Source organism: Delphinus delphis, chromosome 6, assembly GCF_949987515.2.
Source record: "Delphinus delphis chromosome 6, mDelDel1.2, whole genome shotgun sequence".
In the NCBI taxonomy this organism is placed as follows: domain Eukaryota; kingdom Metazoa; phylum Chordata; class Mammalia; order Artiodactyla; family Delphinidae; genus Delphinus; species Delphinus delphis.
This window is the reverse complement of record NC_082688.1, coordinates 83,101,124-83,118,390: the sequence shown is the minus strand read 5'-3', so window position 1 is coordinate 83,118,390 and position 17,267 is coordinate 83,101,124. Positions and strand designations below refer to the sequence as shown.

At 40.3% G+C, this 17,267-nt stretch overlaps 1 protein-coding gene across 5 annotated transcripts in view; it reads right to left on the bottom strand.

Moving 5' to 3' along the window:
* The window catches only part of NTRK2 (neurotrophic receptor tyrosine kinase 2), a 378,936-nt gene that overhangs the window by 147,352 nt on the left and 214,317 nt on the right, over positions 1–17,267 (bottom strand). For 2 of the 5 annotated variants that reach the window (XM_060014977.1, XM_060014978.1), the window contains one exon: positions 13,462–13,901. The exons of the other annotated variants lie outside the window; for them this stretch is intronic. In XM_060014977.1, the coding sequence (XP_059870960.1) occupies positions 13,873–13,901 (29 nt within the window). In that variant the 3' untranslated portion in view covers positions 13,462–13,872. Of the gene's footprint in view, positions 1–13,461; positions 13,902–17,267 lie in introns of those variants that run through there. 5 annotated transcript variants of the gene reach the window in all.

Genomic DNA, 17,267 nt, shown 5'->3' with positions numbered 1-17,267 from the left:
GTCTGGCCTTGTGAAGGATGCTCAGTACAGCTTACAGTCAAGATTCAGAGAGGCTGCCATTTTGTTTTTGGATATCAAACCATCTTCTTCTTGAATGTCACATCTTTTGGCTCCACGGCTTTACCAGCTGTCATTAATGATGCTAGAGGATCATTTTTTAATTCCTTTGACAGCAGTAAAACATCCCCTCCATGGGGCACTTAATTTCTTGCTAGTCACTTGATGATGAATAGGTCTCAAGGCCTCTGGCAGCTGTTGGCCAGATTCACGCCATCAGGGGAGGATGCACGGCGATGGGAGATAACCTCAAGTCAATCCTTAAAAATTCCTTTGCCTTGAAAACTAACTTAGGGAAAACGCCTGGCTTAAGGGGATGAGAAGAAAATGAGCAACACACACTGGGTTACAAAATACCAGTTGTGGCCTTTGCAAGAACCTCTTCCATTTCCTGAAATATGATCCATTCTCTTAAAATAAAATGTGTGAAGAAGTGACACAAGTCATTGATTTTTTTTGTTTTTTTTTGTTTTGGATGAACCACCGCCCAAGCAAAACTTATTCTCAGGAACAGAGTCCAAACCCACGTGGAATCTTTATCTTTTGTTCAAACCCCACACTTGTTTTACCCGCAGCGAGTTTAGGCAGAAACTGATAGCTAATGCTTTTCATTAAGCCAGTCAAAAAAATTGCTTACCAGGTTTTACTCCTTCATCAGCCTGACTAATTACACCCATTCACTGTTTCTTTCAGACAGAGATTTCAAATTCCAACTCTCAAAGACTCGCACCACCCAAGAGACATCTGCTTCCTGGCTCACTCTGTCTCCTTTTTATATTACCCAGTGAAAAATACTCAGTGGCCCAGAAAATGCCTGTTAAGCAAAACCTGGAAGCTAGAACTGGTTTCAAGCTGGTGAAGGGTCAGGTCAAGGAGAAGGTGTTGAGATAAAGGTCATGGGAGATAGTGAGATGAAAAGACAGGATGGAATCTTCTCAATCAACTCATTCAGGGAAAGGCATCTGGCCTCCAGACTCCAGTGACCAGTCTCAGATACCTCTGCATGGCGACAGAAGAAACAGAAATGTGTGCACGTTACTGAGGCAAAGTTGGTCTGAAACACTGAGGCACCAAGCTGGAGTGGGTGCTCCAGGGGTGGCAGTAGCACGAGGTTTGGGTGATGATAACTAAGGCTGAACTTGAACGCCAAGCCTAGATAGTGTTCAGGTAGCAATTACCTTTCTCCAAACCATCAAATGTGGGACAATTTGGAGATTAGGGGCCCAACAGCTCCACAAGCTTGGGAAGCAACTTCCCATGGATCCACGGTCCAAACTGAAATTTTACCTTTAAAAGAAAATATGGGGATACAATCTTCAACCTCATAAAGTACGGTAACCTTAACTTTCTCTCTGTGGAAAGTTCTTTGCCCGTGAACTGCGTTAGCTGAGTCCACATCAAATTCTTCATAGTAGTCACAAACATCTACAAAATCATACAGTGCTGCCCTAACGAGTATAAATCCCATTTCCCATCTGTGTGTTATGAGTTCTTTGAAGATCTCGTCTTTCTGGCTAAGTAATCTGTTGGTAGAAACAATGTACGAAAGCACAGCATCTTCAAAATTGCTGTTGGAAAGCCATTTTGAATACTGGGTTTAAAAAACCTCATGGGAAATAGGTCCTCCTGACACCTTTTTCTTCTGAAGTTGCCCAAGCTAACTCTTGTTTATGCTTTCAGCTTAGGGCTTTCATAAGTGCATGACATAATGCTTCTCTAGATTATTCCAAGCAAAAAAAATAAAGGATGACTTCTACTACAAGTTAATTTCACACACTTGGTTTATTACAGCACAAAGAACACCAGATGTGGTTCAAATTTAAATTGCATCTTTAATATAAAGATCTAGGGCCACTGAAATCATGCACATATGATAGCCATCCTTCAAAAGGCTGTTTAATTAGCTGAAGACCACGTTTTGAGGGCTCGACCTCACTACTTACAACTCAGTTCTTTTTCAGTGATTTGTCACTTGAACCTCATTTTTAAGGGATCATCAGAAAACAGGCTTCTGGCCTTTCAGTTTTCCAATTAGTGAGGTCATATTTTAAATGCTTAATAATTTTTGATCAGTGAGGCTTAATTAGATCACAGATTTCCAAACTGACTAGCTTAAAGGGGCCGCAGTGATCATCTCTACCCCAGAGAGTTAAAAAGTACTAGTTAGTCCGAGGGACACATTTCAGGACCGTCAATGCCCTATTTCTTTCCACTGTCCATGGCTAAACTAGGAAGCAAGAGTAGAGGCTTTTCCCATCAGTTTCCTTGCCTCTTAACCACATCCAGCACATATTTTGTATATTGTATGTTTCGCTTTGTGACATATCTTTTAAGTTTAACATTTTGAGAAGACACTTCAACTCTGAGAAATACAAGTAACAGTGCAGTTGCAAAATACCCTGTTTGCATTGAAATATAGTAAATAAATATTTAAAATCACCCTTACTGGCACTATCCACCATATAATTAGTGTTAAGCATCTGTGATCAATTGTGACTAACAAATTGCTCAAGCATCATAAGCCTTGTGAAAAGACCACAGTTTTATTAAACACTGGAAATTGCATTTTTCCCAGTGGTTGTACTGTAAGATAATGAACTCCCTGTGAGTGGCAGGAGAGATGCAAATTCAATTTTGCACGAGACTCACAAATACCGTGATATATTATGCTGATAGAGACATGGCCTCCATCTAGACAAAATGAAAAAATTTCCTCGTGTTCAGTAAATGTGTGTAATTAAGAAAATATGAAGGACAGCTAATCATCAATATTGCATGCATGCCTGTATCTCCAATCTTATTTTGTAAAAAAATTCTAGTTGAAAGTTGAGCCTTGTTCTTCTGGGTTTCAGGTTTCAGTTTTCAAAGGGACTATTGATATTGATGAAACCAGAAGGCACCTTAATCAGGCCCCAAAAATGTGCTAACTTTTCCTTAAATTTTTGCTTTCAACCAAGTGGCATGTCTAGGTTTTAATTTATGAGAGCAGGTTTTATTATACAAATAAGCAGACACTGTCTGGGGGACAAATTTGAAGCAGCTCTGATAGCTTTTATTAATTTATTTGATTTACTCTGGTTTCCCTTACCCAATCTTATTTATGTCAAAGTAAGTTGAAGCAGAATTCATTATGTAGTGAAATCCAATTTGAACACTTTTTATTGGGACATGGTGATTCAATCATTCCTCTCCTTAAATCCCATTATCTCTTCTCATATTATTTGGTACAGATCAAATCACGTAAGATGAAATTCCAAAAGGAACTTAAGAACTTGCGGGCGGGAATGAAATAATATCCGAATAATTTCTTATACTATGAATACTAAGTTATACCACAGTTAGCATTCTTATCACTTTGCATTCTAGTAGCATATTTTCTCTGAAGAAAATTAACTGAGTTAGCGAACTTGACTTTCTTAAGTAAACTTTTGAAGTAATCGTAGTTTCTAATTGTCTTGATACAGAATCATCAGAAGCGCTGAGTCTAATCTGACCCCATTTGGGCACCTTGACATTTTGTTTATTAAATGGATTGCAAAATTTGCCAAATTCCTACTGACTTTCCTCTTCAAATTGTGGAGTTTAGGAATTCTCAAATTTTGGTAACTTTATAAAAAGTGTTTGTGAAAAAATATTTATTTTACCTATTTCATTGTGTCAGGTATATTGTTCATACGTAGGGACTCCTCAAGTCATAAATGAATCTAGTTACCAAAGTCCATTTCCACATTGATTATTTAGAAATGGGAGTCATTTTCTCATGGAGACATTGCAGTTATACTTAGAATGACATGATTATCCCCTAAAGGCCTTTTAAACCCCTGTGCTACCATACCTTCCAAATCACAATTCGTATGCCTTAACCCATCATGAGTTAAATATTTCCATGTTTAGAGACCTCTAAGAGCTCTTTGCAGACCAGAGAGGATAACCAAATTCAGCAATTCAAATGGAAAGGTTGCCTAACTTCTGCTCCTAACAGAATCAGAGGAGAATTTAACTTATTAGCCATGTCAGATGCCTGGTGAAGTAGAGACGTATTTTTCTCCCAAAGCTACAGTATAGTTACAAGCACAGCAAATACACTTATCCATTCATGTGTTCCTTCAGTTATTCACCACACGTTAATTATGCAATGTCCTGGGTACCGTTCTAAGAGCTGGAGATGCCAAAGCACTTGTTTGTCCATTGAACAGTTTGTGGTTAGAAACTTACACAATTGTTAATAAGTCTTTCCATCTGCGATTTTCAATATCATTCGATGACTACTGCCACTCAATTCCCGGGTAAGACGTGACTTCCTGATTATACACATTCATCATCCGACAAAGACATATGATTATACAGGCTGAACCAAATCTGAACTTTCATCCTCATCCCCTCTATGCCGCCCTATCCGGGAGTTTCTTTGTTAAAGATTTCACACAGTATCATTAGTCAGAGATTTGTTTGATTTCATTTCATTAGGAAACTTTTCCATATTGGCAAATGGTAGGTACAAGCAAAACACACACAATACTTATTCCAGGGTAAGCAAAAGACTCATCAAATTCTCTTTGGAAATATTTCAACTCTGCTTGTGTGAAGTCTGATCCTCTGTAGTCTCTCCAAGCCGCTCTCGGGCTGCATCTTAACAAACACTAAAGGGCTGCCCAAGCTTTACAGCTTTGTACTGTTACAGGCATGGGTGTCTAGGGGGCCTAGAAGTCTCCAACAAACAATAGTTTGATTGTAACCTTATTTGTTATGATGGCCTTTGAACGGCAACTGAATAATTCATACCCCGAACTCTGGTCTTTTCTAAGTTATTAAGATAATTAAGAGAGTAAAACATTGGGTCAGAAAAGAATTTATTCATTTTGGCTAACCTCCCCATTTCTAATTCATCTGCACTCGTCATGCGCAGTGAGGCATTGCTATGTGATGTTTTGGGGGAGCACGTGTTACTCTACTTACTACAAGATTACCATGAAGTCACACTTACAAATCTGTGGGTGTACGTGCCCCTGTAACCAAGTAGACACCTTAGAATATCAGCTCCCTGACCTTATGAAGCTCCTGATGCATGCTCTTCCCGTGGAAGAAATGCCACTTACCAAAGGTGATTCTTGTTTTTTAAAAAGACTCCTTAAAGGCTAAATATCTATAAGAATCTTGACCCCTTTCGAGTAGGCAATTTGGAAACATGGACCTTTGCATGGAAAATGAAAACAATGAGTCATAGAGGGTAAGCCAGAAAAGTGACTTGTCTGTCCTACAAGATGTTCACACATGGCTGGCATTGAAATTGGTTGTCTGTAGAATGGTTATCGAGAAGGCAGTATTAGCCTGTGTCCTCTTGGTCTCCCTGGAACAGGGTGACCCAGGCAGATGCTGTGGGTGCTTTAACCCTCGCAACACTGGTTTACAAACCTCAGTAAATGTGTGCACTTCATCTGGCTCCTAAAACTCTTGGTATTCTTTGAACTCTGTCTTTGGAGAGATAGACATCAAGTTCACCTAGGAAAAGTGATGTGCTTATCTCAGAGGAGTGAAGGTGTCCAAGAAAGAGTCAGAGATCTATGATATAGGATTCTTTTCCTAGGGTTTTCTGAAATAAAACAAAAAAGGCCAACATTTTAGAGTGGGTTGGGGTGGGGGAAGAGGGATTTTACATGATTTTAACCAGAAAAAATAAAAATAAGAGTTTATTATTCATGATTACTTAGTACTTCTGGTAACGACTCCATTGAGAAGACCTCCCTAGTGACCCCTGTGTCAACCCTTACATTAGAGACTGGGCCCGGGGTCAGCCTACTACTGGCTCCTTTCTCCCCAGCAATAAACCCACTCCCCGCTGTCTGGCTCGACCCTGCTGCATGTTTGAAGGTTAATACCCTCAGCCTACCTTGATAAGCCCACATGAAAGGTACAACACCAACATTACAATTCCTCTTGCAGAGTTTCAAAATTGCTCCATGCTATTTTTGGAAAAGATCAGCAGCGCACTCAGCTGGAAAGAGCCCCAGACTTCAGGGAGGCCGACTGGGGACTGAACAGAAACTCCCCCACATTGGGGCTGTAATTTGGGTTCATTATTTTTCCTCTCAAGCTCTCCGAGCCTTAATTTTCTCATCTATAAAACAGAGTAATAATATCTATCCTGCAGTGCTGACAGGGCTTCCTCCTTTTTTTTTTTTTTTTTTTAATGTGAAAATGCAACTCATAAGGCCTGGCACATAAAAGGCATTTGATATTGGTTGTTTAAAATAATCAAAAATGCACACATTACAAAAGGGGCTCATGACATTAAGGAATAGGCTAAGTGAAAATGGAGTATTTTAAATCTCAAAGAGTATGTATCTCTAACTTAGCAAATCTAACACTACAACTCCAAATGTGGGGAAATGAAGCAATATCTAATATATATTTTAATTTCACTTATATTTAAAAATTTTATCCAATTTTTCCCTAGATTAATTCTCAAATTTGCTAAGAAGATCCCTGGACCCTCCTATCCTTTCTGCCTTTTTAAAAGACTCTCTCTTTTCTTGTCTTTCTTTCTTTTCTTCTTTCTTTTCTTTTTTTTTTTTTCTTTTTTTTTGTGGCAGTCTTGATTCATTTCCTCATTCTGGAGAGTCACATACAGAAAAAAGGCCATCAGAAGATGAGAGTGCCCATCTATGCAGATATTTCAGCAGATATCACAGGATGGTTAGTGCCAGGGATGCTGAGGCTGGCTGAGCAAAAGGGAGTCAGAGAAATGTATCTCCAGGGGCAGATGGGATGGAGGGAGGAAGGACAATTAGGCCAGGAATGCAGGAAAGGAGAGAAGACCGAAAGCTAATCAACCCAGCAGCTAATGTATACAAAACAGAGCTTTGCAAAGGCCAGAGGTTTACACAAGATCCTGGCCAGAAGGAGCCTGAGTCCAGGGCCAAGCTAGGGTGAGGGGAGTGAGATTCTTGCCTTGTGCACAAAATTTAAGGGAGCACCACAAATTCAGTAATCGACATGAATGATGTTTTATTTTTTCCCTTTATTTAAATTATTTTTTTATTGAGGTATAGTTGATGTACAATATCATATGTTTCAGGTGTACAATATAGTGACTCACAATTTTTAAAGATTATATTCCATTTATAGTTAATATAAAATATCAAAACATTATGAATAATGTTTTAATGTAATATTAAAAAATTTAACAAAAACATCTATGAAGAAAAAAACTTGAAATTTCAAATAACGACAGTATTTGACCTTGAATTTGTAGCACTCACCTCACCCTAATCCCCACCCTCTCAATCCTGTCTTAATTAAAAATTTTAAAATTTTCTTCATAGATTTCTTTCATTAATTTTTGGCTTTTAAAATATTGCATTGAAATATGATTTACCTTGATGGCTGAGTTTGTTGGTGCCCCTTTAAATTCTGCACTTTAATTGAGGGCCTCCCCACATTACCCTAATCCTGGCCCTGCTGGGTGCAGAGGGGGCTGCTTGGGAGCTAAATGGGAATCAGCGGGACAACTTCTACGAGGCTGTCTGTAGTGCCTTTAGGAATCCCAACACTGAATTATATTCTCCAGTTTATGTAAAAATAATTATTAGTAGGTGATAAAAAGTAGGCAATGGAGACCATTAATCTGACACTCTTGTCTTTATTGGTGTACGAGTTTGGTTCTGACTGATCAACTACATCACAAATTCCAATACAACAGATCTCATTTCCATCAGCGTGTCTGTATAATAAAGATTTCCAAGCTCTATTATCATTTATACATATGTGTGGACAAGCCCTGGAGGTTCTGAACATAGTAAAAGAATGCAGGTCATGTTTCAGGTCCACTCTCTTCAAACATAAGAGAGGGAAATAAAGTTAAGCAACACGTAGCAGTCAACAGAGATCCCTCCGTCTCCCACCTCTGCAGATCGTGGTGCAGCGTCAGAGGGAGATGCCGTGCTGAGACCAGCACGGCAAAGCAGCAGGCAGGTGCCCAGCAAGCGGTAAGGGGTTCATTGCTTGTCATGGGGAAGCAGGGAGACCTCCGAGAGAGGACCACACTAACACCCACACTGGGTGCCCGTTAGCAGAAGGATCTGCTTGGGGAATGTCATCCATACCAATCCACACAAGCCCCCTCTTTCCAAAAGTGGGCAGAAGGTGTGAAGACCATATGGATTCACCCCCAACCTCACAACCCCCTCCCATAGCTTGGCCCCCATGCAGAAGCTTGGCCCTCGAAAACACAGATCTCTTCTACAAGAACAAAAGAAGGCCCTGGGTTGTTAACACCAAGGACTGTACCCATGCATCAGTCATTAGACCCCATTCCGGCTAAGATCCACTTTAATTTAAAACTTGGGATGCAATGTGCAGGAAACAGCAGAGAGTATACACAAGCCCAGAGGAGACGCATGACTCAGGAAGTGAGTGATAAGGTCATTCCCTTTGCTACTTGGCCGTTGTCTTCTTCCTCAAAGCTCAGGAGTTCAGGAATCTAAGGCAGAGCTCCCCATCATCAAACTGTTACTAAGAAAATGAGAGTTTTCCTCTTCCAAAACCAATGTTGATAAAGGTCTAGGTAGGGCTCAAGGAAAACTAAAACCTTATATGTACACAAAGGTATGTTAGTCAAAACTAAGGCTCTGAAGAGGGAGAGAAATATCCTAAAAGTGAACAGCACTTGGAAAAGAAGAAAATGGTCCTCTCAAAATAAGGCTTAAGCAGTGAGACAGAATCATAACTGCTTCTCTGGATATCAGGAAATGGCATTAATGGAACTAGGAACTTGGATGAAATGTCATCATTAGCATCATGGTTCCTGAACCCTAATATATAGAGAAAAGGAGGGAAGATGACAGAATGAGATGGGCAAAAAAGGACTTGATGTTCATGGGTCAGAGGAAGTAAAGCCAGGATAGAGACAATGTGAGGCCAATTAGTCCAGCTAGCCGGAGTACTCTATTAATAGAAAGTAAGACTAGGTCCCTGGGTAACCAGTTAGCTTCTCTCTGTTCATTAGCAACTCACTCATAAAAACAAACTCACTTGTAAAAAGCAAACTCCTTTCAGGAGCAAGGGTGGGGATCGGTAGTGGGTATGAGAGTATAAACAGATCTGAAAATCCTTCATTCTTTCAGGAAAACATGTGAGATGGCAACTCAGTGGTGTCACCTCTGCTTATTTTATAAGCAGATATATCATGTAATCTCCTCTAAGGAAAGCATTCCACAATATGGAGACTAGCTCTTTTGATATAATTAGATAGTGTGGGATGGTATCCTGTCCCCTCTATACCAACCACTTATTGGAACATTAGGAATATTGCACTTAGTCTAAATGCCATCATTATCTCATAATGACCTGGGTTCTACTTTAATGCACCCAGAAGGTCAATGGCATGGTTAAATAAATGTGCTAAATAATAGCAACAGGGTAAAAAGCATGTTGATGTCTACCCATACTCATAACGTATATAGTAACTGATAAGCAGAATAGAGAAACTAGGCATTAGATTATTGTTTCCTTCCTAGAATTCTTCCCAATCCCTTTGGTTCAAAGTCGCACAAATCTAATCTCTTACAAATCATAGGAATATATGTGTTCTGAACTCATTTTTAGAACCTATCAACTTTAATATTACTGTGCAAAATGCCAACTCTGAAATACTCCTGTATGTCATACTATTGATAGAAGTCCCCTGGCCAGAGCCCCAGCTCGGGCCTTGATGCCTGAGACATGAGAAGAGGAAGCATTTCATGAGGGGAAGACTGGAGAATATTAGGCTACTGACTCCATCAAGTTTAGGTGAGGCTGAATGATTAAGGGGAGATTCCAATTCATCAGAGGTCCTTGCACAGCCGAGGAATCCTGGGTGGAAGAAAAGGCATCTCTAAATAGTGAGAATCATATCAGATGTAACCAGACTGGCCCTTTCAGATCCAGCACGCTTGGCTCTCTGAAAGGAGCTACCCAGCTGGGGTGAAGAACTGGGGGCAAAAACTGATCATCTGCTCCAGCGGAGCAGACAACTACATTTGGAGTCATCCAGAGAGCTGACCCTAAACTGGAGTGCTCAGCCTGCCTTGGCAGATCCGGGACCCTTTTGCTCCCTGAGTCCTCCAGGCCCATAACACAAGGCTCGTCTCCTCTGTGACACTCACCCTGGAAAAGCTAAGCTCCTCTGGATTCACGGTCCCTCGAAACCCGACCTGCCATGGCCAGTCCAGCCCAGCTCTGTCTTAATCCCTATGCCTCACCAAGCAAATAGAAAATCTGACACTGACAATAATATACCCAGCAAGCCTCCTATGGACCTTCCAACACAATTCACCCAAGACAAGCCTTTACTATAGAAATATGAACAAAGCCCAGTACAAATAAAGGCCAGGGTACAAGTGGTTAGACTTTATATCACAGGAGGTTAAAAGGACACTCATAAGATGAGGAAGTTGGATATCCAAAGGATATTATCAACAATTATCTCTGTTGGAATTATAGATGAGTTTTTATTTCATCTTTGTTTCTTATGTTTTCCAAATTTCCAACTACAACCTATATTATTTATTTTAAAGAATCACATTTTAGGGTATCTGCAGGCATTTTGGGTAAGGAGGACTTAATTCTGTCTTAGTAGCAGAAATCATCAGAGCTATACCAACTAGGGTGACCAATCCATTATCATTTGCCCAGGACTGTCCCAGTTTTAAAACTGAAAGTTTTGCAGCCTAAGAACCTCCTCAGCCCTGCGGGTGGAGGGGAGGTCACTGTGATACTGACATGTCCTTTTCCTTTGAGCCACAAATGCCGCCTTTTAATTTTTCCCTCCCTGAGGGAGCCCAAGCATTCAGAAACACACAGCATCTTCTCAGCCAAAGGGAGCCGGCTCAGACAGAGGGCAGCGTGGACTCAGGAACCCTTTGGGCTGCTGTCTCCATCTCAGGAAGCAGCTTTCCTCCTAGAGGCTGAGCTCAAGGAGTGAGACTGCCTTTGTGCTTGGTTATCAGGTTGAACTAAGTAGATCTCTCTCCAATTCTTTCCTGTCCATGGTGTGGAGCAAATTCATCTTACATGCCTTTCAAGAGAAGTAACAACTACCAAGAAAAACAGCAAACAAATAAACAAGTACAACATCGTGAATGAAAGGCAGCATGGCTGCACTTCATAAGGAGAGCTGGCATAATGACTAATCTGAGAAGATCCCAACCATGGTGGCTTACCCTCTCTGGCTGGCAGAATTAGCAAAGGCAGAGAAAACTTCACAAGGAGAAAACCTGCACTCTGTTACATTAGCTGCCATGAAGAATTGAACTGTGAGCGAGCATCGCATCCAAGAAAAACTCCCGTTCTTTCATTTCTCCTTAACGACAGGGAGCATTCAGTGTTCAAAGCATCTGGGTAGCAGGAGCTGCTTAGCAACATAAGAGGTTCCTCTGCATATGTGTTTGCTGAGCTGGTCCTGGTCCCCAATCTGCTGGCACGTGCAAGAGTGACCAACCAGATACCAAAATGGGGGTGCATTTGGTAAATTCATCATGCTGGTATCCACTCTCCAGCTGGGCTGGGCGTTGGGACATACCCAGAAGAAATGCAGTAGCATCCTGCATCTGCCTGCATGCTTCCAGTACATCACTGATGATTTGGTGAAAGTGGACTGAACTGTCTGATGTGTGAGGGGTGCATAATTCCCTCTTGGTTGGCCGATAATGTGGAAGTAAAATCAGAATACCATTGTGAGTGTCTCCCTGATCTAAATCTATAATTGTTTTTCCCTTTTAGTCATTAAATGTAAGGTGGACTGTTTTCTCTAAGAGGTCTAGGTACCCTGTAACTGGGTGGTATTTCCTTTTTGATAACAAATAATATCACCCAGCGGTCAAATGCTAATAGAATGATGTCTCTTATTTTACTTAGTTGTAAATGTGCTTGAAACTGGTTTCCTAACAAATCTCCTTCTCAATAGAGTTTGTAACATGGCTTACGTTTTACATGTAATTGTGCAGCATGTATTCGTTTCCTTTCTTCGAGGGAACTCAAGTTGCTTTTTTTTCAGCATTATTTGATAGCTTCTTGCCATGTCCTCTGGAGTTGAAAGGAGAATATAGTATCAAGCTGTTATAGCTGGCAATGGGGGACTATGGCATCAAGAGACAGAATTGGACTGGGACCTACAGAGGCTGAGCAACGTGCCATGAAGACCCCCATGAAACGAGTCGTCAGCCCACTGTGCCATAAACAAAGCAATTTCTAAGGATCCTAAAATAACTGCGTTCTCTCGCCCCTAACACTCATGCTGGGCAAAACAGACTTAGGTTATTTTTAAAGTGCAGGCCATGGCCTTCAAAGGGATATAAACAGTTCCCAAATCAGTTACTGTTTGGCCAATTAAATACTTAGAAGAAAACATACTTTTGAAAGACAAAATTAGTAGGCAAAGGACCTAGGAAAGTGCTATAGCAATTATTTCTGCCTGTTTTTACTTCCATCAAATGGACCATCAAAATGGACCATGGGCACAGATTGCACTGAAGTTCAAAGATAACCTCTGATAACTCTCATCCCTTGATATAACGAGCTCCTGAGGTCTTGGATATGATTCAGAATTTTTGCTCATGTGTACCCAAAGTAATGTTACAAACATTTTCAAAACCTCTGCAGTTCTGTGAAAAATACCACTTCCATTCCCTCCCCTGGTTGGTAACACAATGACGGGGTGGGTATGGCAGTTAAGGGGCGCAAGAGGGGTGTCCTGTGTGATCTTTTCAACTACTGTTAAAACACTCCCTCCCTTTATTATATTTAATCTCCTTAGTCTTAGCTGGTCTATGAATCTGTGCTTATCTACATAGTTGCCTAATAAGCATGTAACCAATGGGAAAACACACACATGAACATATATACACACGTGAACGATAATACTTGAAGTATGGCACACGCTGCAGGAAGTCAATAAACATCCATTTCATTGGAAATGGAATTAAAGTGGAGAAAAGTCAGAATTCCTTATCTGCATCTGCCACAGAGTTACTAGCCCTAGATATACACAGAGGGCATGCGCTGTAAGAACAAACACATACAGTATGTATTTCAGGACAATTCTCATTTAATTTAGGCCCTCCGCCTAGGACCCTAGCTAATTTACAAGGCTGCTCTAGGAAAGACACAATTCTAGGGATGACAATGAGTCTATGGCATTTGCTTTTCCTGCAGGGGAAGCTATAACGCGTTCCCACCCTTCAAGAGAACCCAAGATTGATGATTCGGGGGTTTTGCTGGTTAGAGTGGTTTTTTTTCTCTTTCTTTCTTTCTTTTTCTTTCTTTCTTTTTCTTTCTTTCTTTCTTTCTTTCTTTTTTTTCCAGCTCAGAAGGTGTGTTTCCATTGTACCCTGTCAAAAATGTTCTTAGCAGTCAAGGAGAGGATAGCAGCACAGCTGCCCTTGAGCCGGGTTGGTCAGTCCTACTGGGAAAACACCCCGTGCGGACAGATGATGTGGTTTTCAGACACGTCTACACAGACTAGTTGAATTAAAGACCAACTCCAGCCTTGATGTTGCTGAGCTCCTCAGCTCCATCTTGCCATCCTGATTGATCGAGGAGATGGGTCTATAGTTAGAGTGGCATAGCACTTTGAGGGTTTAGTCATTAGAGCACACTGCTTTCTCTTGGGAAGGCAACTTCTTGCTTGGCTAGGTTTTGGAAGCTAAGGAGTGACGTCAAGTTGTTCTCTGGCCAGAATTTGCAGATAACCATAGAACTCTTCTCCTCCATCAGGCATGGATTTAGCCTCCTTTAGTTCCTGCAGTGACACAGGAGCCTCCAAATACCAAATTATTATCAGGCGGTCTTGGGGGAACCTCTGGGCCCTGCAATAAAGTAGACAGACTTGCTATTGGAAAGTGCTCAGGAGCAATTCAGCCCTGTTCAGATTGTTCTAAAATCCTGCAAACAACCTCTGGACTTTGTAAATGAAAACCTCACATAGCTCCTGAGAGTGAAAAATTACTTAGGGGGATAAAATTTATCATCATCCTTCACTCAAATGATCTTACACATCATTTAAAGAAATATGGTTTAATCATGATTTTTTGTTTGTTTGTTGTTCTGTTTTTAGAGCAAAGCTACATGAGCAGGGAGGCTGTATTCCTTTTGGACAAGCCATTTCTGAGCATTGTCTGTAAAACAAGGTGTATGTATTCATTGATCTTTAAGGTCACAAACAGTTGGTGGATTGTGGACCAAATCTGACTCTGCTGATGTATTTTGTTGGTTCCACCCAGCGTTTTAAATCTTGGAGAATTCACATAAAATATAAAATGTCTGCTCTCTCTGGAGAACTTGGAGTATCTGGTAATACCAAGCCCACATGCCATCATGACCTTCACTATACCATATCATCTTTCTGATCTAGCCTGTTTCTCTCATATTGACCTGCCCAATCCTTGTCAGGGTTTAGGATCCTTGCTCTAAGCTATGCTATCATAGTGCATTGTGATTATACGATGAAGTCTTTCACCACTGGCCTCCCCAAGGAGACTCCCTGAGGGCAAGGAACATGCCATCATTATGACCGAATTTCCAATTCTTAGTATTGTAGGAATATTGTGGGTAGCCAATAAATATGTAATGAATTGAACTTCACCTTCTGCATTAGATTCTTACAGTTCAGTGAAATAAGCTGGGATCACTGTTTGTAAGAGCACACATATAAAGCCAACATCTTTGAATAGCAGGCAGCTTTAGGAAAGAGAAGTAAAAGTGCTGGTTTGTGACCCAAGCCTCTGATGGATCCAGGGCTTGGTGGTGTACTGTCTATGTGATATTTTGCTTTAAGCACATGGGAAAAATTCCATACTTTTTCTGAGAGCTTCTTAAATTTGTTTTTCAGATGTAACCTATCCAACTTCTTGGAAGAGCCCTTCTTTAGAGATTGGTTGTAAAAATACTTCATGGGAATAACTTAACTGAAAGCTAAGCTCCCAAAATATCATGGGTCTATAGCAACAGATACCTCTGTACATCAGATCTATGCATTTTGAAATATTTAAATTTCTGAACGACTACAATTAGGATCTTCAAAGAAAGGATTTTTTGTTAAAGGCTTATTTCTGCTAAATTTGCTATCTAAATCTATTTAAACTGGCTAACATGTTGTTAAAAATACATCTAACAAAGTCTACACAGGCAAATTTAATAGGAAAGGACCCAATGTAAAAGGGTCAATGTAAAAGGTCCTCTATGCTTGTTACCAGTCTGTTAGTAATTAATATTTCAGCAATATATAGCCATATCTGGTCAACATCTGGCCAACATCAAAGGCACATCATGTCCCATGCTACGAAGATGTAGTTCAACAAGTATAGTTTCTGCTCTCTAGGAGCTTACAATCTAACCTAATCAAGACTAGAGAAACATACACCAGAGTGGTCATACTCAGGACTTCACAAAAGGCAACAGATACATTGAAGATAAAGATAAAAAGTATGGGGTAAAGGATGGCATTTAAGAAAGGGTAGAGGGAATGAGAGAAGTAAATTGCTTCTTCATTCCCATTTCTTTGAAAAAGGATTTATGGAAGATGTGTTATTTTAAGTGTTCTTAAAATCATGAAAGAGCATATGGCTTGATGCTTGGAAGAAATAAAACTTCTTCTGATATAAGATACTAAGTGATTGAGAACACTGAGCCAGTAAGGACTGCTGAGTGAAGGACCCAACAAGACTTTATAAGGAACAACTAAACAATCAATGGTCTGGTGCCCTCTGGTAGAGGGCAGAAGCTGAGGGGAAGCTGCAGGTCTCCTCAACTCTTCCAACTCTTTCTAAGTGGGAGTGGCTGAGCCACAAAACCAAGACTCCTCCAAAATTACCAAAATGTCTAATCCAAAACCTTTGTAAAAACTTCTATGAACTCTAGATTAAGGAAATGACCTTTGGAAATTTTCCTGTGGAACTTCTAAGGGAAGAAAGCACTTCTAGAAAGAACCACAGACTCAGAAGCCATCTAGCTCACTTGATTCTATAAGCTCTCATTTGTTTGCTTTCTTGCTCATTGGTTCATTTTCTCTTATTGGACTTGCTAGGCTAATGCTATCTACTTGATTATTCAGCTTTATCTTTCTTCCATTGACAAAGAAAAGCAAATTTTTGAGTACAGGTTGATTTTAGTCAACTTCAATTTTAATGCAGTCTCAGGTTAACTAAGTACATCATACAGACTGGTGCTGGTGGTGGTGTCAGGGGTGTCAAAGTACTCTGTTCCTAGGGAGAACAATCAAAATGATGACAGAATCTCTCATTACACTATCTTGCTTTGCTTTGTTCAGTATTTGTTACACATGCAGGGCATTTCAGGAACCATTGGAGGATGCTTATCTCAACAAAGAATGCACATTTTAAGCAAACCTCCACACATCATGTTCACACCATAATAATAATATTAGAATTAATAATACTTTGATTTCAAAGAATACCTTTTATTTCAAGGAGCTCAATATTCTTCACATATGCTATTCTATTTATCTTATCATATTACATATTCAACTGAAAGCTATGTTGAGGTTCAGTCTCACACATTACAAGACTGTAATACTGTTCACCCTAATGATTAAATTCAAATCCATTGTTAAACATACCTCAGGATAAATTTGAATGAATAGGAGGAAATTACAGATGTTCCTTTATATTTGAAAAGATACTCACTGCTAAGTCCCCTTATCCATGAGCATTCTCAATGGAAAGTCAGTCCCCAATATCTAACCTTGAAATAGTCCTACCTTACCTGAGACAGGGCAGGAGAACAGTATTTAAGATGGGGCAAGAACATGCAGATAGACAAAAGGTACCCACTTGTCAGTGCCAGAGAACCCCTGGGACCTTAGCCACCTGATATTCTAGCCCTCATGGCCCCTTATTCATGTGTAAGGGAAGGCCTGGAGTTCCACTGGCATAAGCCTGTTTGTCTACTGTGACTTTATTTCTTGTCCTTCAGGCTGTGTTCCAGCCTCTATATTTGAGCACTGGCTCAGAAGATAGGATAAGATAAAGATTCCAAGTTTCCCAACAGAGGCTAGTGGGTTAATTTGGTTCTAAGAAATATAACTCAGTGTACTTAACAGGCAGCCCATCTGTTGTGATGTCCCTTTGCTATTGTGACATCACAACAAGCCTCATACTGGGAACTAGGACTGAACAAAGAAAACAGAACTACCTAAATTGATACCACCTGTGTGC